Here is a 12,708-nt window from a genome sequence, read left to right on the forward strand (position 1 = left end):
CCACAGTGAAAAAGGAGCACGTCTAACCCCAGCAGCTGAGGCAAGATTTCAATCAGGATCTACCTCAGTCCTCTTCCAAAACACACCAAAAAAAACCGCACAACCACCACAACCACACGAAGCATTTTCTTGCATGGATGATCTGCCCGTACCAGAAAGCACAGAATTGTGGGAGTAGAGAGGGGGAGGCTGTTGATAAAGCAGGGGAAATAGCCCCCCACCCCCTCCGTGAATCTACTAGAAAAGCGTGGTGAGAACACAGGACGAAAAGACAAGAAAGCATGAAAACTCACTTACAAACCCCAATGGCTCCAAGACACTGGATGGGGGTGGGAAATAACCTTTTCAAAAGCATTAGACCAAAAAAGGGGATGAATCTATTGAACGCTGAAAAGTACGCTAGCTAAAAAAATCCTCCTTAGCGAGTGGCAGTCTATCTCTCAAAACCAGGTGCTAACAGCACATCGTGAGGAGGGCAGGGGGGCAAATTCCTTCATGCCCGACTTCCAGGGGAAATCTTGCTGTCCACTCCTAAAAACAATATGCAGGATTTGAGATATCTGGCACAATTATGTGACATTATTCATCCCCTTCTAGGACGGAAAGGCGGATCTGTCCCCTCCATGCTTGCAAAGTTATTTTAATATGGGAACACGCCGTTGAGGGTATTAAAGGGAGAAGAGATCATTAGGGATAGCTGCTCAACCGAGCCAAGGATTCTCTGGTCTTCTGCACGCTTTGAAAAGGATGGAAGAGCTCCCTCTTGTCATGAGGCCAGATGAGGAAAACTCAGCCCTGTTTTAAGGCAGTTGCAGGCGTGAATGCGAGATGAAGGTGGAGAACGAAAGAGAGCCTCCATGTTCAGAAGTAACCTACCTTGACAGCGAGGACTCGGGCAAGCTCGGGGCTTTCTCAAAAGCGCTGGAATAGCTGGCAAAAAGGGAAGGTGGGCTAGATGGACTCTTTCTTGTCTGACCCGAAGGGGAAAACTCGAACGGACCCTTTTCCCACGTGGGGACCAGAAACCTGGGTCAGAGTGGGGTGGGTGAGCCAAGGAGGGCGGGCGGAGCAGAAATTAAACGCGGTGAGACATTCAAAGGATTGGTTGGGAGGGGTGGAGAGAGCACGGGTTCGAATCTCGGCCCAAGAAGAAAAGCCCGCGCACAATTCCAGCGGCCGACCTCGCGGGGCTGTCGTGGGGGGACCGACGAAGCCCCGCCCACCTCGAGGGAATGACGTCACCTGGGGAAAAATAAGCCTAGAGCGGGTGTCCGAGCAGGAAGGGGAGGGGCGTGTCCGCCAGACTCACCGTGGCGGCGGCACCATGGAGACCTCCCGGAGCGGCGCCTCCTGCCTCCTCTTCGCCCTCTGAACAAACTTCTGGGCCACAACCCCCCCGCCCGTACGCCTCCTCCCGCCGCAGCCAGTCACTTCCGGTCTGTGGCAGGCCCCCGAAACATCACTTCCGGTCTATGTCGAAGCCCGCTGTGGATCCCACCTTCCAAATACAATATTTCCGGTTTCTCTAACGAGGAGTATTTCCATGGCTACAGGGCAATGTCGCTCTAGGGCTTGCCATCTCTATGATGGGATCTCTGTTTTCTGTATAGTTGACATCATTTTTTTAAATTCTTCTTCTTCATCATCTCTTTTGTCTGGAAAGCAGTTGTAATTCTGGAAAATCTCTGAGCCCCACCTGTCGGTTTTCAACCCAAGTCATGGCTAATAACCAACTACAGACCTGTCTTCTACAAATCTCTCCGACCCTTTTTAGATCCAGCAGTGCCAGAGGCAGTGAATTCCATAAGGCAGTTACAATTAATCCATCAATCCGCCTTTATTGGCATATTCTACAAAGCAAGAAACGAAAAAGAAATATTCATAAAACATACTCAGAATTGCATCTGACCATTGTTTATACACTTATGCAGCAGTGGCATAGTGGTTAAGAGCAAGTGCATTCTAATCTGGAGGAACCGGGTTTGATTCCCTGAGCTGTGGAGGCTTATCTGGGGAATTCAGAATAGCCTGTGCACTTCCACACACGCCAGCTGGGTGACCTTGGGCTAGTTCTCGGAGCTCTCTCAGCCCCACCCACCTCACAGGGTGTTTGTTGTGAGAGGTGAAGGGCAAGGAGACTGTAAGTCCCTTTGAGTCTCCTATAGGAGAGAAAGGGGGGATATAAATCCAAATTATTCTTCTTCTTCTTCTTCTTCTTCTTCTTCTTCTTCTTCTTCTTCTTCTTCTTCCTGTGAGTGGCCTACAAACTCCTTCCCTTCATCTCCCTGGCTGTTATCTCAGTTACAATACAGTTATTATTCATCAAATATACAATTTTTGTTAGTCCAAACAGCCTTTTTTGCTAATATAAGAGAGAATAAGTTAGTTTGAAGAATGATATAACTGGGACCGTACAACAGGATATGGCCAAGTGGCCCTGCCTACACTATTAATGCGGCATGCAGACTCTGTCAGAACATGTGTGAATGTTTAGATGAGCAAAATCTAAATGACAGCTGGACCCTCCTTCTAACAGGTGCCGTGTGCAGATTAGTACCGAGTGCACAGCTTGTACCGTGTGCAAACCTGAAAAGGTTAGGGCACCTGATTGGTACCACTTTTGTATATAGTTAGCACAGACAGCAGTGTGATGTGTGCCTGAAAACACCTGTGGTCTGGCGAAGCACTTTGTTAGTAGATAGCAATAAATAGAACTGCACTGGTGACTGTCTGTCAGTTCTTGTCTACATTGCGTCCTACAAGGTGGTCTACTCTGAGTAAATCCGCTGCTTCTACAGACTCTTAATATGGAATGTTTAGCTGTCACCCTTGAAGAATGGATGGTATGTTTTGCAGGTAATAGCCCAGTGCTGCCTGGGCTCCATTAATGAGAATAGTACTTAGATCTAAGGCAGCTACAAAGTTTTGTAATTTTGTCACCTTGTTTCCCTGCATAGGTAAATGGGGCCTGGACTGGCTCTTGGGGAAAAGAGGATTGTCTTTCTAAAGGCTGTGGGCAGTCCCGTCCCCCCCCCCCCCGCTTCTTTATTTTCCTTTATGAAATAAGCAATTGTCACATCAATGTTAGGCTCTGCTTTCCCGCAGGCCATTATTGTTGTTGAGGCATCTGCTGCAGTTTTTGTTTGCTGTGCTGACGTTGACTGTGGCTGTGCTTAACTTCTCTTTGGCAGGATTCCTTGATGGTCTGTTCTGCAGGTCTGCATTTGTTTTGTTTTTTTTATGAACCTGGCTGTGCAGAAAAAGGAGATGTAAGTATCCATGCTAATAATAACAACATAAATAATAATAGAATTACAATACTACCTTAGACCGGAAGTGACTTCAGTCTGCCGCTCTAGCCTAATTAGCTTTCTCCGTCTCCTGCAAACATTCACGTCCGGTTCCGCCTCCTGTCCGTCCATCAATCCCCAAACAGCTTCCTGTCCATCTTCTGCCTTTTGCACGTGTCACGCACACAGTTTCCCCGCCTACTCCAAAGCACCGCCCATCAAGCCTTTGCCCCGCCTCCCCAGGCGTCGGAGCCTGTTTTTATCTCGTGCCCCACTTTTCCTAACCTGACCAATCGGGAAGCCCTCGAGCGCCAGACTTTTAGCCAATCGGAAAGGGTTCTGTTGCAAAAGGGGAGGTGTTTTAAAAGGAGGGAGGAAAGGGACCAATCGGAGCGCTGCAGTCGTAATGACGCATGGCGATAAGGACCAATCAGCGCTACCGGCGGTGGGGTTTGAAAGCGGCGGTTGGCGAGTTGGGGGCGGAGACTGGGGGCGCGACGGAGAGTGAGGCGGCGCGCGCGGCTCCGCCCAGCTCGCTAACGGACGCTTCTGAGAGGCTTGAGCGCGCTCGTGCTGCGGTCGATCTCGCGGGGCCTGTCGGGATACGCGCGCTCAGGGGTCGTTCTCGCCATGTCGCATAAGCAGATCTACTACTCGGACAAGTACGACGACGAGGAATTCGAGTACCGGTGAGAGGCGGGGCTGGAGCCGAAGGGGGCGGGGCCTGGTGGGGAGCTGGAAGCGGGCAGGGTTACGTCATTGGGGTTCTAAGCGGCTTCCCTGGTTGCTATAGCAACCCTTCGAGTGGCCTCTTTACGAGGCGGTTAAGTGGAGCTTCCGTGGTCAGAGGTAGTCTATCTTTGGATACCAGATTTGCTGACGCGGGGAGAGGGTAGTAACGACAGGGGGTGAGCTGTGGAAAATAGGATACTGGGCTCCCTTTCAGATGCCCTCCTTAATACAATAGTTTAGTAGGAAGCCTCTATGTTCATAAGTAGTCTACCTTTGTGTGCCCGTTGCTGAGAGCAGGGAGTGAGATGGTGAGGCTTTGGCTTTTATGATCTGGTTGTAAGCTTTTTCTGGTTGACTGGTGAAACAGGATGCTGGAGCTGATGGACCTCTAGTCTGACTTACCAAGACTATTCTTATGAACAATTCAGTAGTATCTAATAAAACTGTTAATAAACTGTCTTGTCGAAGGCTTTCACGGCCGGATTCAACCGCTTGTTGTGGGTTTTCCAGGCGGTGTGGCCGTGGTCTGGTAGATCTTCTGAAGATGCCAGCCACAGATGCAGGCAAGATGTTAGGAACAAGATCTATAGCCCTCGGTTAGCAAAGCCTGAGCACTCAGAAGAAAAGTTTGGGTTTGTCCTCCTCTACTGTAAGGAGTCTAAATGCGGCTTACAAACTCTTCGCTTTCTCTTTCCACAACAGACATCTTGTGAGGCAGGTGGGGCTGAGAGAGTTCTAAGAGCAATGGGACTGACTCAAGGACTCCCAGCAGGCTTCATGTGAAGGAGTGGGGAAACAAATCCAGTTCGTCAAAATTTGCTGATCATGTGGAGGAGGGGGTGGGAATGAAACCTGGCTGTCTACTTAGAATCCACCAGGAGAAGCGAAGATTAAGGGGGAACATGATAGCTATGTTTAAAGGGAAACCATGATGAAGAGGGAGCAAGCTTGTTTTCTGCTGCCTCAGAGGCTAGGACATGGAATAATGGGTTCAAGGTGCAGGAAAAGAGATTCCACCTAAACATTAGGAAGAACTTCCGGACCGTCAGGACAGTGGAATGGGCTATCTCGGAGAGTGATGGAGTCCAAGTGCGACCTGACCGGTGCAGTGTTCAGCAGGACTATGACATCTTGCGATTTGGATGTTATGGGTTAGGAAAGGTCCTGTGGATCTGTTCCACTAACAGTGGTGCTTTAGGCAGCAGTAGGAGTCTTCCTCTGATGCGAGGGGCTCTAAGAGCAGTGCCAACCCTTTGTGATTGTAGTGAAATGTGATGGTGTACTTGTGACATAAACAGGACACAAGATTTAAAGAGCCTGTTGCATGCTTTGGGTGGGTGAGGCTGTGAAGGAAAAGAGGGGTCACTCTTCAGTTTCTAAGATTTAATTATCAATTCAATTCAATAAGCCTTTATTGGCATATACACAGTGGTATAAAAATACAGTTCCAGTTAAAAAGTGAATAGTAAAAAACTTCGCGTTTGTCATACATTCAGTTTACAAACTTCTGACAAAAACTTTGCCACTATAAGGCAACAATGAAAATCCTGACAATTTAAAAGCATAACTACTTTATCTGATTCAGTATAATCAATCATAGAGTCTATATCTTGGGATAACAGACTGGATCGGAGTTCTTGGTATAATAAGCAGTGCAGGAGAATGTGTGGGATGGAATCCAGCTGTCCTATGTTACAGGTACAGAACCTCTTATCGCTTGGAAGACCTTTAAATCTTCCTCTATGTAGCGGAGATGGCATGATGTTAAATCTAGCCAGCATATAGGCTCTCCTGTGTATGGGATTTGTGAGCGAGATTTAATTAAAAAGAAAGAAAATGAAAGAAAAAAATATAAACAGGTTTCTCTCTCAGCTCTAAACAGTTCCAAGCATATTAAAGCACTACAGTTGAAGGCATTAATTGAGTCTTAGAATAAATCAGAAGTCTCTCGAAAGAATAAATCAGAAGTCTCTCGAATTCTGAATTAAATGTGGATTCCTTTCCTATCCTTGTGTCAGGGTTTTTTTAATGGCATCTCTTCCTGTAGTCTTCAAAGAGAGAGCGGTCTCCCACCAGATCACCCTTGGGAACTCACCTATCCGTCAGGTTTAGGATGTTGCCATTGTAAAAGGCAGTTTCCGTTTGTGTGAACACAAACACAGTTTGCAGCTTTAATGAGGGGCAAGAGGTTGTTATTGTTTATGACCCATCCATGCCAAGAAGGACCAAATGTTTACCATGCTGGATGAATGATTTCTAAGTAAACTGAGACTTTTAAGGAAACAACAACTGAATGGAAAACTCCTGGTGTCCTTTTACCGCTGGGCTATAGAGAGTGTCTTAACCTACTGCATCTGTGTATGGTTCTCCAGTTGCACAGTGGCAGATAGGAAGGCGCTCCAAAGGGTGATCACTACTGCACAAGGGATTATCGGCTGCCCTCTCCCCTCCTTGGAAGAACTCTATAATTCCCGGCTTCCCAAAGAAAGCCCAAAATATTCCCTTGAGACCTTGGTCTCATCCAGCACACTCTCTTTTTGAACTGTTACCATCTGGCAGATGATACAGGTCTACAAAACTAGGACAAAGAGGCTTAGAGACAGCTTCTACTCTAGAGCTGTGGCTATGCTGAACTCCGTGGCTTTGTGTTGATGTGTTCGGGGCTGTTTAGGGATGAGTGGAGGAAGGGAAAAGTGAGGATGGGGTATGAGTCTGAAATTGTGTGCCTCGAGGAATGCTGCTGTAAATTTCGTTGTGCGTGCACAATGACAATAAAATGCTTATGCTTAAACTTAAAGCAATGAATACACTTTCTTCGCAGAGGCTCTTCACAAGCCTCAGAAGGGGGCCAGTGGCTTTTGAGATGTATTCTTGCCTGGCTGATTTTATTTAATGTGGTGTGTTTCTGTTCTTAATTTGGTTTCAAGAACTCTTTGCAATGGGCAGGTTGTAAAAAAAACAAATAATTAAAGGAAATGCATCTGTGTTAGGATGCAAAATGCTTTGCAGCTGCCTCACTTAGTCTCCACTGATTTCACACCCTTTCTGCTTGTGTTCTTGCTGCAGGCACGTGATGCTGCCGAAAGACATTGCGAAGCTGGTTCCCAAGACCCATCTCATGTCTGAGTCGGAATGGAGGAATCTTGGGGTGCAGCAGAGCCAGGGCTGGGTTCACTACATGATCCATGAGCCAGGTGGGTTATGGGATGCAATCTTTGGATGTCAGTGGAGGCTGGGGGGCGGGCAGGGAGAGATTGCTGTACAGGAGGGAATACTGAGCAACACCTGGTCTTGGAAGAACAGGAAATCTGTTGGGTAGCAAGCAACACCATTTGACCCTCCCCTGTTTGTAAAATCACAGCATCATATAGTTGGACTGGATGGCGCTTGCGGTCTCTTTTAACTCTGTGATTCTGTGACCCGCATCAGTTGGAAGAATCTTCTCCTGAGAAGCCTGCTCCACACCTGTCTAATTACAAACTGAAACAGTTTGGCTTTCTTTTACATACGAACCCTTTATTGGAATAAAAAATATACTCCAGAATAATCATTAAAAGGAGACACGGTTGATTAATGTTGAAAAGTACCATAAAATGGAATAGGAAACAAAATTATAAAAATACATATGTTATCTATGTTACAAAACCTAACTGTTACTCCTGGCAGCGCAAAGGTTTATAGCACCCTGCAGATAGCTGGCTACCCTCTCATGCAGATCTACAGAAGGGCAGTTTAATAAAAAAGGACATCAAAGCTGCAACAGGAGAGTCAACTCTCAGTGCAGAAACACGGGTTAAGAAAATGGCAATAAACAAAAAACACCGCCAGTCCTGCTGCTTCAGAACATAAACTTCGATACTTACTAATGTACTAAGTGAATTGGAAAGTGACATTAAGCGCACGACTGTCCAAAACAGCTATGAACATATTTAAATACAAAAGTACAACCACTAACAATATACATATACAAAAAATACAATTGTATACATAGGAACAATAAGATCTAGGAATTCTTTGCTTTTTTTACTGTTTAATGAAACACAGATTGAATGTAAAGATACAGTCCTTTACTGTCAGCATATGTGAAGGCCTTAGTGGTTACAAAAGCTATACTGGACAATCTTTGAAATTAATGTGCTACGTCCAAAACAATATAAGATTCACAAACACGCGTGGCACATAGGCGCTGGCTCAAGCAATTTATATTACCTGTTAGTTACTTGTAAAGTATGCCAAATTGTTGGCTATTATGTATTTGTCAAACCAACAATGTCCATAATCTTGTAAAGGGGAAGTACAACGGAGCGGATTGAAATATATGCAACTGAAAATGATGAGAAATTTGACTGCCCTTGAATTGGGACGGTATTTATAAGAAATTCAAGCCACCAATTCAGGATTTTCATTAATTGTTAGGAACTTGTATTACAGTCACAGCGGGTGACACTGATGTAATAATATTTACAAGATTATGGACATTGTTGGTTTAACAAATACATGATTATGGACTTGAGAGAAGGTTGTCTTGTAATAAATTGTTGCATGAATTGGATTTAAAGTGGAGATATATATGTGTTATGGAGATATACCATATATACTCATGTATAAGTCGAATTTTTCAGCACATTTTTAATGCTGAAAAAGCTCCCCTCGACTTATATGCGGGTCATTAAAAAAAATTTTGTGTTTCTACTTTGCCGGCCAGCAGGGGGCGCAGTTTTTATGCTAGCGGCACCAAAATTTCAGGGTACCCTCAGATGACACTCCTGATGATATCAGCCAATGATTTGGTATTAATGTTTATTTAGGGGTCCAAAGCCATGGACCCCCCAAATGGAGGGTGCCCCATTTCCCATTGTTTCTCAATGGGAGCTATTAGTAGATGGGGCTACCCTTTGAGGAGTCTCAGAACTTTGACTCTCTGAACCAAACTTCCACCAAACCTGGCCGGGTCTCTACTGTGGAGAGTCTCTTTATATGATACCAGCCAGGTTTGGTGAAGTTTGGGCTCAGGGGATCCAAAGCATTAATCTCAAAGTTGGGATTCCCATCCTCCATTGCTTCATAATGGAAAGCTAATAGTAGATTTTCCAATTTCTGATAATATCCTCCTAAAATCTAAGTTGGGTTACATTTGGGCATACAGATGATGATAGAGAATCAGTTTTGGAGGATTTTAACTCTTGTGTTTTGGGCTTCTTAGCTGCTGGTTGAGCTACGGTTTTGTACTCCCTTAAAGAAGTTATTATTGATACCTTGCTATTGTCTTTGTTGACCCTCTCTTTTCCTTGTACTCTACAGAGCTAGCTTCTTCTACTGTTTTTTTCTCTTTTGTGCTAAATATTCAAAAAAAACATTTTGAACCAATTGGATGCCCCAATTGGATGTAATTTTATTGGCATCTATTTTAATTTTGAAAATTTACTCAGCAGCTGCTTGCATTTCCCACCCTCTAATTTTATCACGCAGAGTCAATAAGTTTTCCCAGTTTTGTGGTAAGAATGCATAGGTGCCTCGACTTATACTGCTGGCCTGAATTAGAGCTTATACTGAAAAGTATATACGGTAATAGTTTGATAAGTCTAATTGCCAACAATTTGGCATACTTTACAAGTAACTAACAGGTAATATAAATTGCTTGAGCCGGCGCCTATGTGCCACGCGTGTTTGTGAATCTTATACAATAGCTATACACCTTTAGGAGTGCAAAGAAATCCAGAATAAGGCATTGTAAAACACCATTTGTGATAATGAGGTGTTTTCATGAGCTCTTCCTCAGTACAATGCTGTGACCATTAGGTGGAGCAGTAGTTCTCTGCGAATGCCACATCAACGTAGCAACTTTCAACAATTCCCAATGCACTGAATAGTTAAAGCACATGATCAGGTGTCCGAATCTCAGCATAGAACGAACCTAAGAATGAAATGTGTTGTACTGTTTCATTAGTTCCTGATTCTTTCTGTGTTTGGTACTTTCTGGAATCTTCCAGAGAGTAGGGCAGGTGACATAAATTAAAGCAAGCGAGAGCATAAGCGCTGCCTCGGATTTTGTAAGAGGGGAAGGTATTCAGCTATATGGCCTGGTGCTCTTGGGATTCCCAGACTCAGCGGGGAGCACATCTTAGAGCAGTGATTCTCAACCAGGGTTCCGTGGTGAGCATGTCCCAGGGGTACCATGACAATGCTACCGCCTGCCCGCCCCTCCCACGGAATCAAATGGATTTTGAAGGGGGGGAGGGTTGGAAGCTTCATGGGCTCCCTTTAAACAACACTGAAAAACAGCATTGTTTTATTTGCCTAAATTTGGTGTGGATTGGGGGGGGTAGATTTAAACGGAGCTCTCTGTTTAAATCCCCCCAATCCATGTCGAATTTAGGCAAACAAGCAACGCGGCTGTCAATGCTGCTTTCCCTCCCCTCCCCCTGCTTGCCACTCCCCCCACCTACAGGCCAAAAATGGGAAAAAAACCTTAAAAATGCACACACAAAATTCAAATGAACCTCAGGGGTACCCTGAGATATGAAGAGCGAGGTCAAGGGTACCACGATGTCGAAAAGGCTGGGAAACACTGTCTTAGAGGCAGCACCAAAAAAACCTTTCTTTTTTAACCGCTGTCATTGAAGCACTTAATGCTACAAACTTTTGAAAACAAGGCTGGGGTTTCTAAGAAGTGGGTGACTGCATTGAACTTTGAAAGCTGCGCTTGTGAGCGTAGTCACGGTTGCTTAGCGGCTCTGTTGTCTACAATATGTTGTGAGAAATGCAAAGGGTGTCGGACAGCCAGGCCTTGAGCTCTGCCTGAGAGCGCTAAACTGCCATTTCCTTTCTTCTTTTCAGAGCCTCACATCCTGCTTTTTCGAAGACCCTTGCCAAAGAAGCCAGAAAAGTGACTCGTGGGGCAAACGTTCATTGGAAGTTGTAGATACAAGCACCTTTTTAAATTGAAGCCCCGTGTTTCTGGGCTTCTATTTTAATTTAACAAATGTTTCTCTACGTTTTCCAAAAGAATACCTCTGGACGAGACCCACATGGGGGTCTTCCTCTCTTCAGGACTGTCTGTCAAATGGGACTGAACCGGCTGATTAAACAGACTTCATAACAGTTGAAACGCAAAATGTTTTTACACTGCCTTTCACGGCTGAAGGCTGTTACCTTTTTACACAGTGGGTCTAGTTTGGTTTTTAAATCCAGGGGGTTGGTCTGTGTATTTCTCCGGTTGGATTTCTTTTTAACGCGTGTATTTTAAATTTTATATTTCAAGTTCTCCTTTTGGAAATTTTAAAAGTTATTCTGAAGATGACTGTTCTTAAGGCTCTTTCAATAAAGCCCCAAGATTTTACCTTGTCTGTCTTTTGTTCTTGAAGCAAAATTTGGGGGAAATCCTGTTTGCTGCTTAAATGCTGTGTATGTTCAGGTTGAGGACGTCGGTACCCGTGTCACTAGAGAACACACCTTAGCAGTCTCTCCATATAGTAAACCTACAGATAGGAATTCTTACCTCCACTATGGCTCTTGTTATCCACGCCAACTCAAGAACAATATACCATTGGGTATATTTCTCAGAACCAAGAGAAATTCAGCCTTTTAAAAAGTCTATGGGGCTTTCCGCACTACAGAAGGGAGCTAAGGTCAACTCGGTTCCCTTTAGTGGAGGGCGATTCCAAGCTGTCCGCACAGCAACTTACTTGGCCCCCTGGAACCGAGCTAAGTGGGCGGGATCATCTTGGTGCCTGTCTCGCTCCTTGATCGTGATTGGAGCTTGTGTTACCACGGGAAACGGGAGCGTTCTTTTTTTTTTTACACTTTACAGTTGCATGCGCTTTCTGCCCGCCACGACTCTCCCGTTCTCTTCGCATGCCACAAAAGCAGCTCCTGATTGTATTGTTGAAGCAGATGAGGAGTGCTCTTCGTTTCGATGCGTCCACACTTTGAAGCTTCGAAGCGGTATCGACCTTGTTCTGGCAGAAAAGTGTAGTTCATAATTGCGACAAGGATGTTGCAGTTCTGAGGGGGGGGGGCTGAGACAAAACAATGTTGAGCTTGGTTGCAGTGCGGATTCACTGAGGCGAACCTAAGTAGAAACCAGGACAACTCTGTCAGTGCGGAAAGCCCCTATAACAAATCAGCAGAGGCCATAGAGGTCTGGTTATTGAACAGGGGCTATCCCTGGCACATACTTAAAACAGCCAGGAACAGAGCAGATGCTGAACCCAGAGCTAATTTTTTTTTCTCAGATCCGGCTGGCCTCTACTAAGGCCACGGCTTTTACTGCCCTGGCCCCTACCTGGTGGAACAGGCTCCCTAAGGAGACCAGGGCCCTTTGGGACCTTTAACGTTTCCGCAGGGCCTGCAAAACGGACCTGTTCCGCCAGGCTTTTAGCCAATGAGGATAGTCATCAGACCCTCATGTCATCAAGGCCTCCCGTGAGCGGGGTTGGGGCTGGGAGGGTAAATATCGCCATACTGGTTTTAAGTAGTCGTATTTAAGTTGTTGTTTTATGTATTTTACGGTATTCTATTGACTTGCGATGTACACCGCCCTGAGCCTTTTGGGGAGGGCAGTATAGAAATATAATAGATAAATAAATAACATCAGAGGATCCTTTGAATGTTCTTCCGCCAGCAGGTGGCGTAGGAGGTTAAGAGCTCGTGTATCTAATCTGAAGGAACCGGGTTTGATTCCCAG

At 45.4% G+C, this 12,708-nt stretch overlaps 2 protein-coding genes across 3 annotated transcripts in view; one reads left to right on the top strand and one right to left on the bottom strand.

Moving 5' to 3' along the window:
* Positions 1-1,424, bottom strand: part of SHC1 (SHC adaptor protein 1) — a 68,484-nt gene extending 67,060 nt beyond the window's left edge. Inside the window, exon 1 of one of the 2 annotated variants that reach the window (XM_048510521.1) lies at positions 1,310-1,424. The gene's annotated coding sequence lies outside the window, so the exon portion shown is untranslated. The remainder of the gene's footprint in view (positions 1-1,309) is intronic. The other variant, XM_048510529.1, reaches the window with a different exon arrangement.
* A 2,330-nt stretch (positions 1,425-3,754) lies between these two features.
* On the top strand, positions 3,755-11,361 carry CKS1B (CDC28 protein kinase regulatory subunit 1B). The gene is made up of 3 exons (XM_048510651.1): positions 3,755-3,979; positions 7,089-7,216; positions 10,860-11,361. The coding sequence occupies exons 1-3, from the start codon at positions 3,921-3,923 to the stop codon at positions 10,910-10,912; spliced, it is 240 nt and encodes a 79-aa protein (XP_048366608.1). The 5' UTR covers positions 3,755-3,920; the 3' UTR covers positions 10,913-11,361.
* Positions 11,362-12,708: the final 1,347 nt, after the last annotated feature.

This window comes from Sphaerodactylus townsendi, linkage group LG01, assembly GCF_021028975.2.
Source record: "Sphaerodactylus townsendi isolate TG3544 linkage group LG01, MPM_Stown_v2.3, whole genome shotgun sequence".
NCBI classification, from domain to species: Eukaryota; Metazoa; Chordata; class Lepidosauria; order Squamata; family Sphaerodactylidae; genus Sphaerodactylus; species Sphaerodactylus townsendi.

Bases quoted from the DNA above. Each gene is read 5' to 3' on its own strand.
- CKS1B (XM_048510651.1), top strand. From the start codon at position 3,921: ATGTCGCATAAGCAGATCTACTACTCGGACAAGTACGACGACGAGGAA. The intron at 3,980-7,088 runs GTGAGAGGCGGG...TTCTTGCTGCAG, and splicing joins GACGAGGAATTCGAGTACCG to GCACGTGATGCTGCCGAAAG. The intron at 7,217-10,859 runs GTGGGTTATGGG...TCTTCTTTTCAG, and splicing joins CTACATGATCCATGAGCCAG to AGCCTCACATCCTGCTTTTT.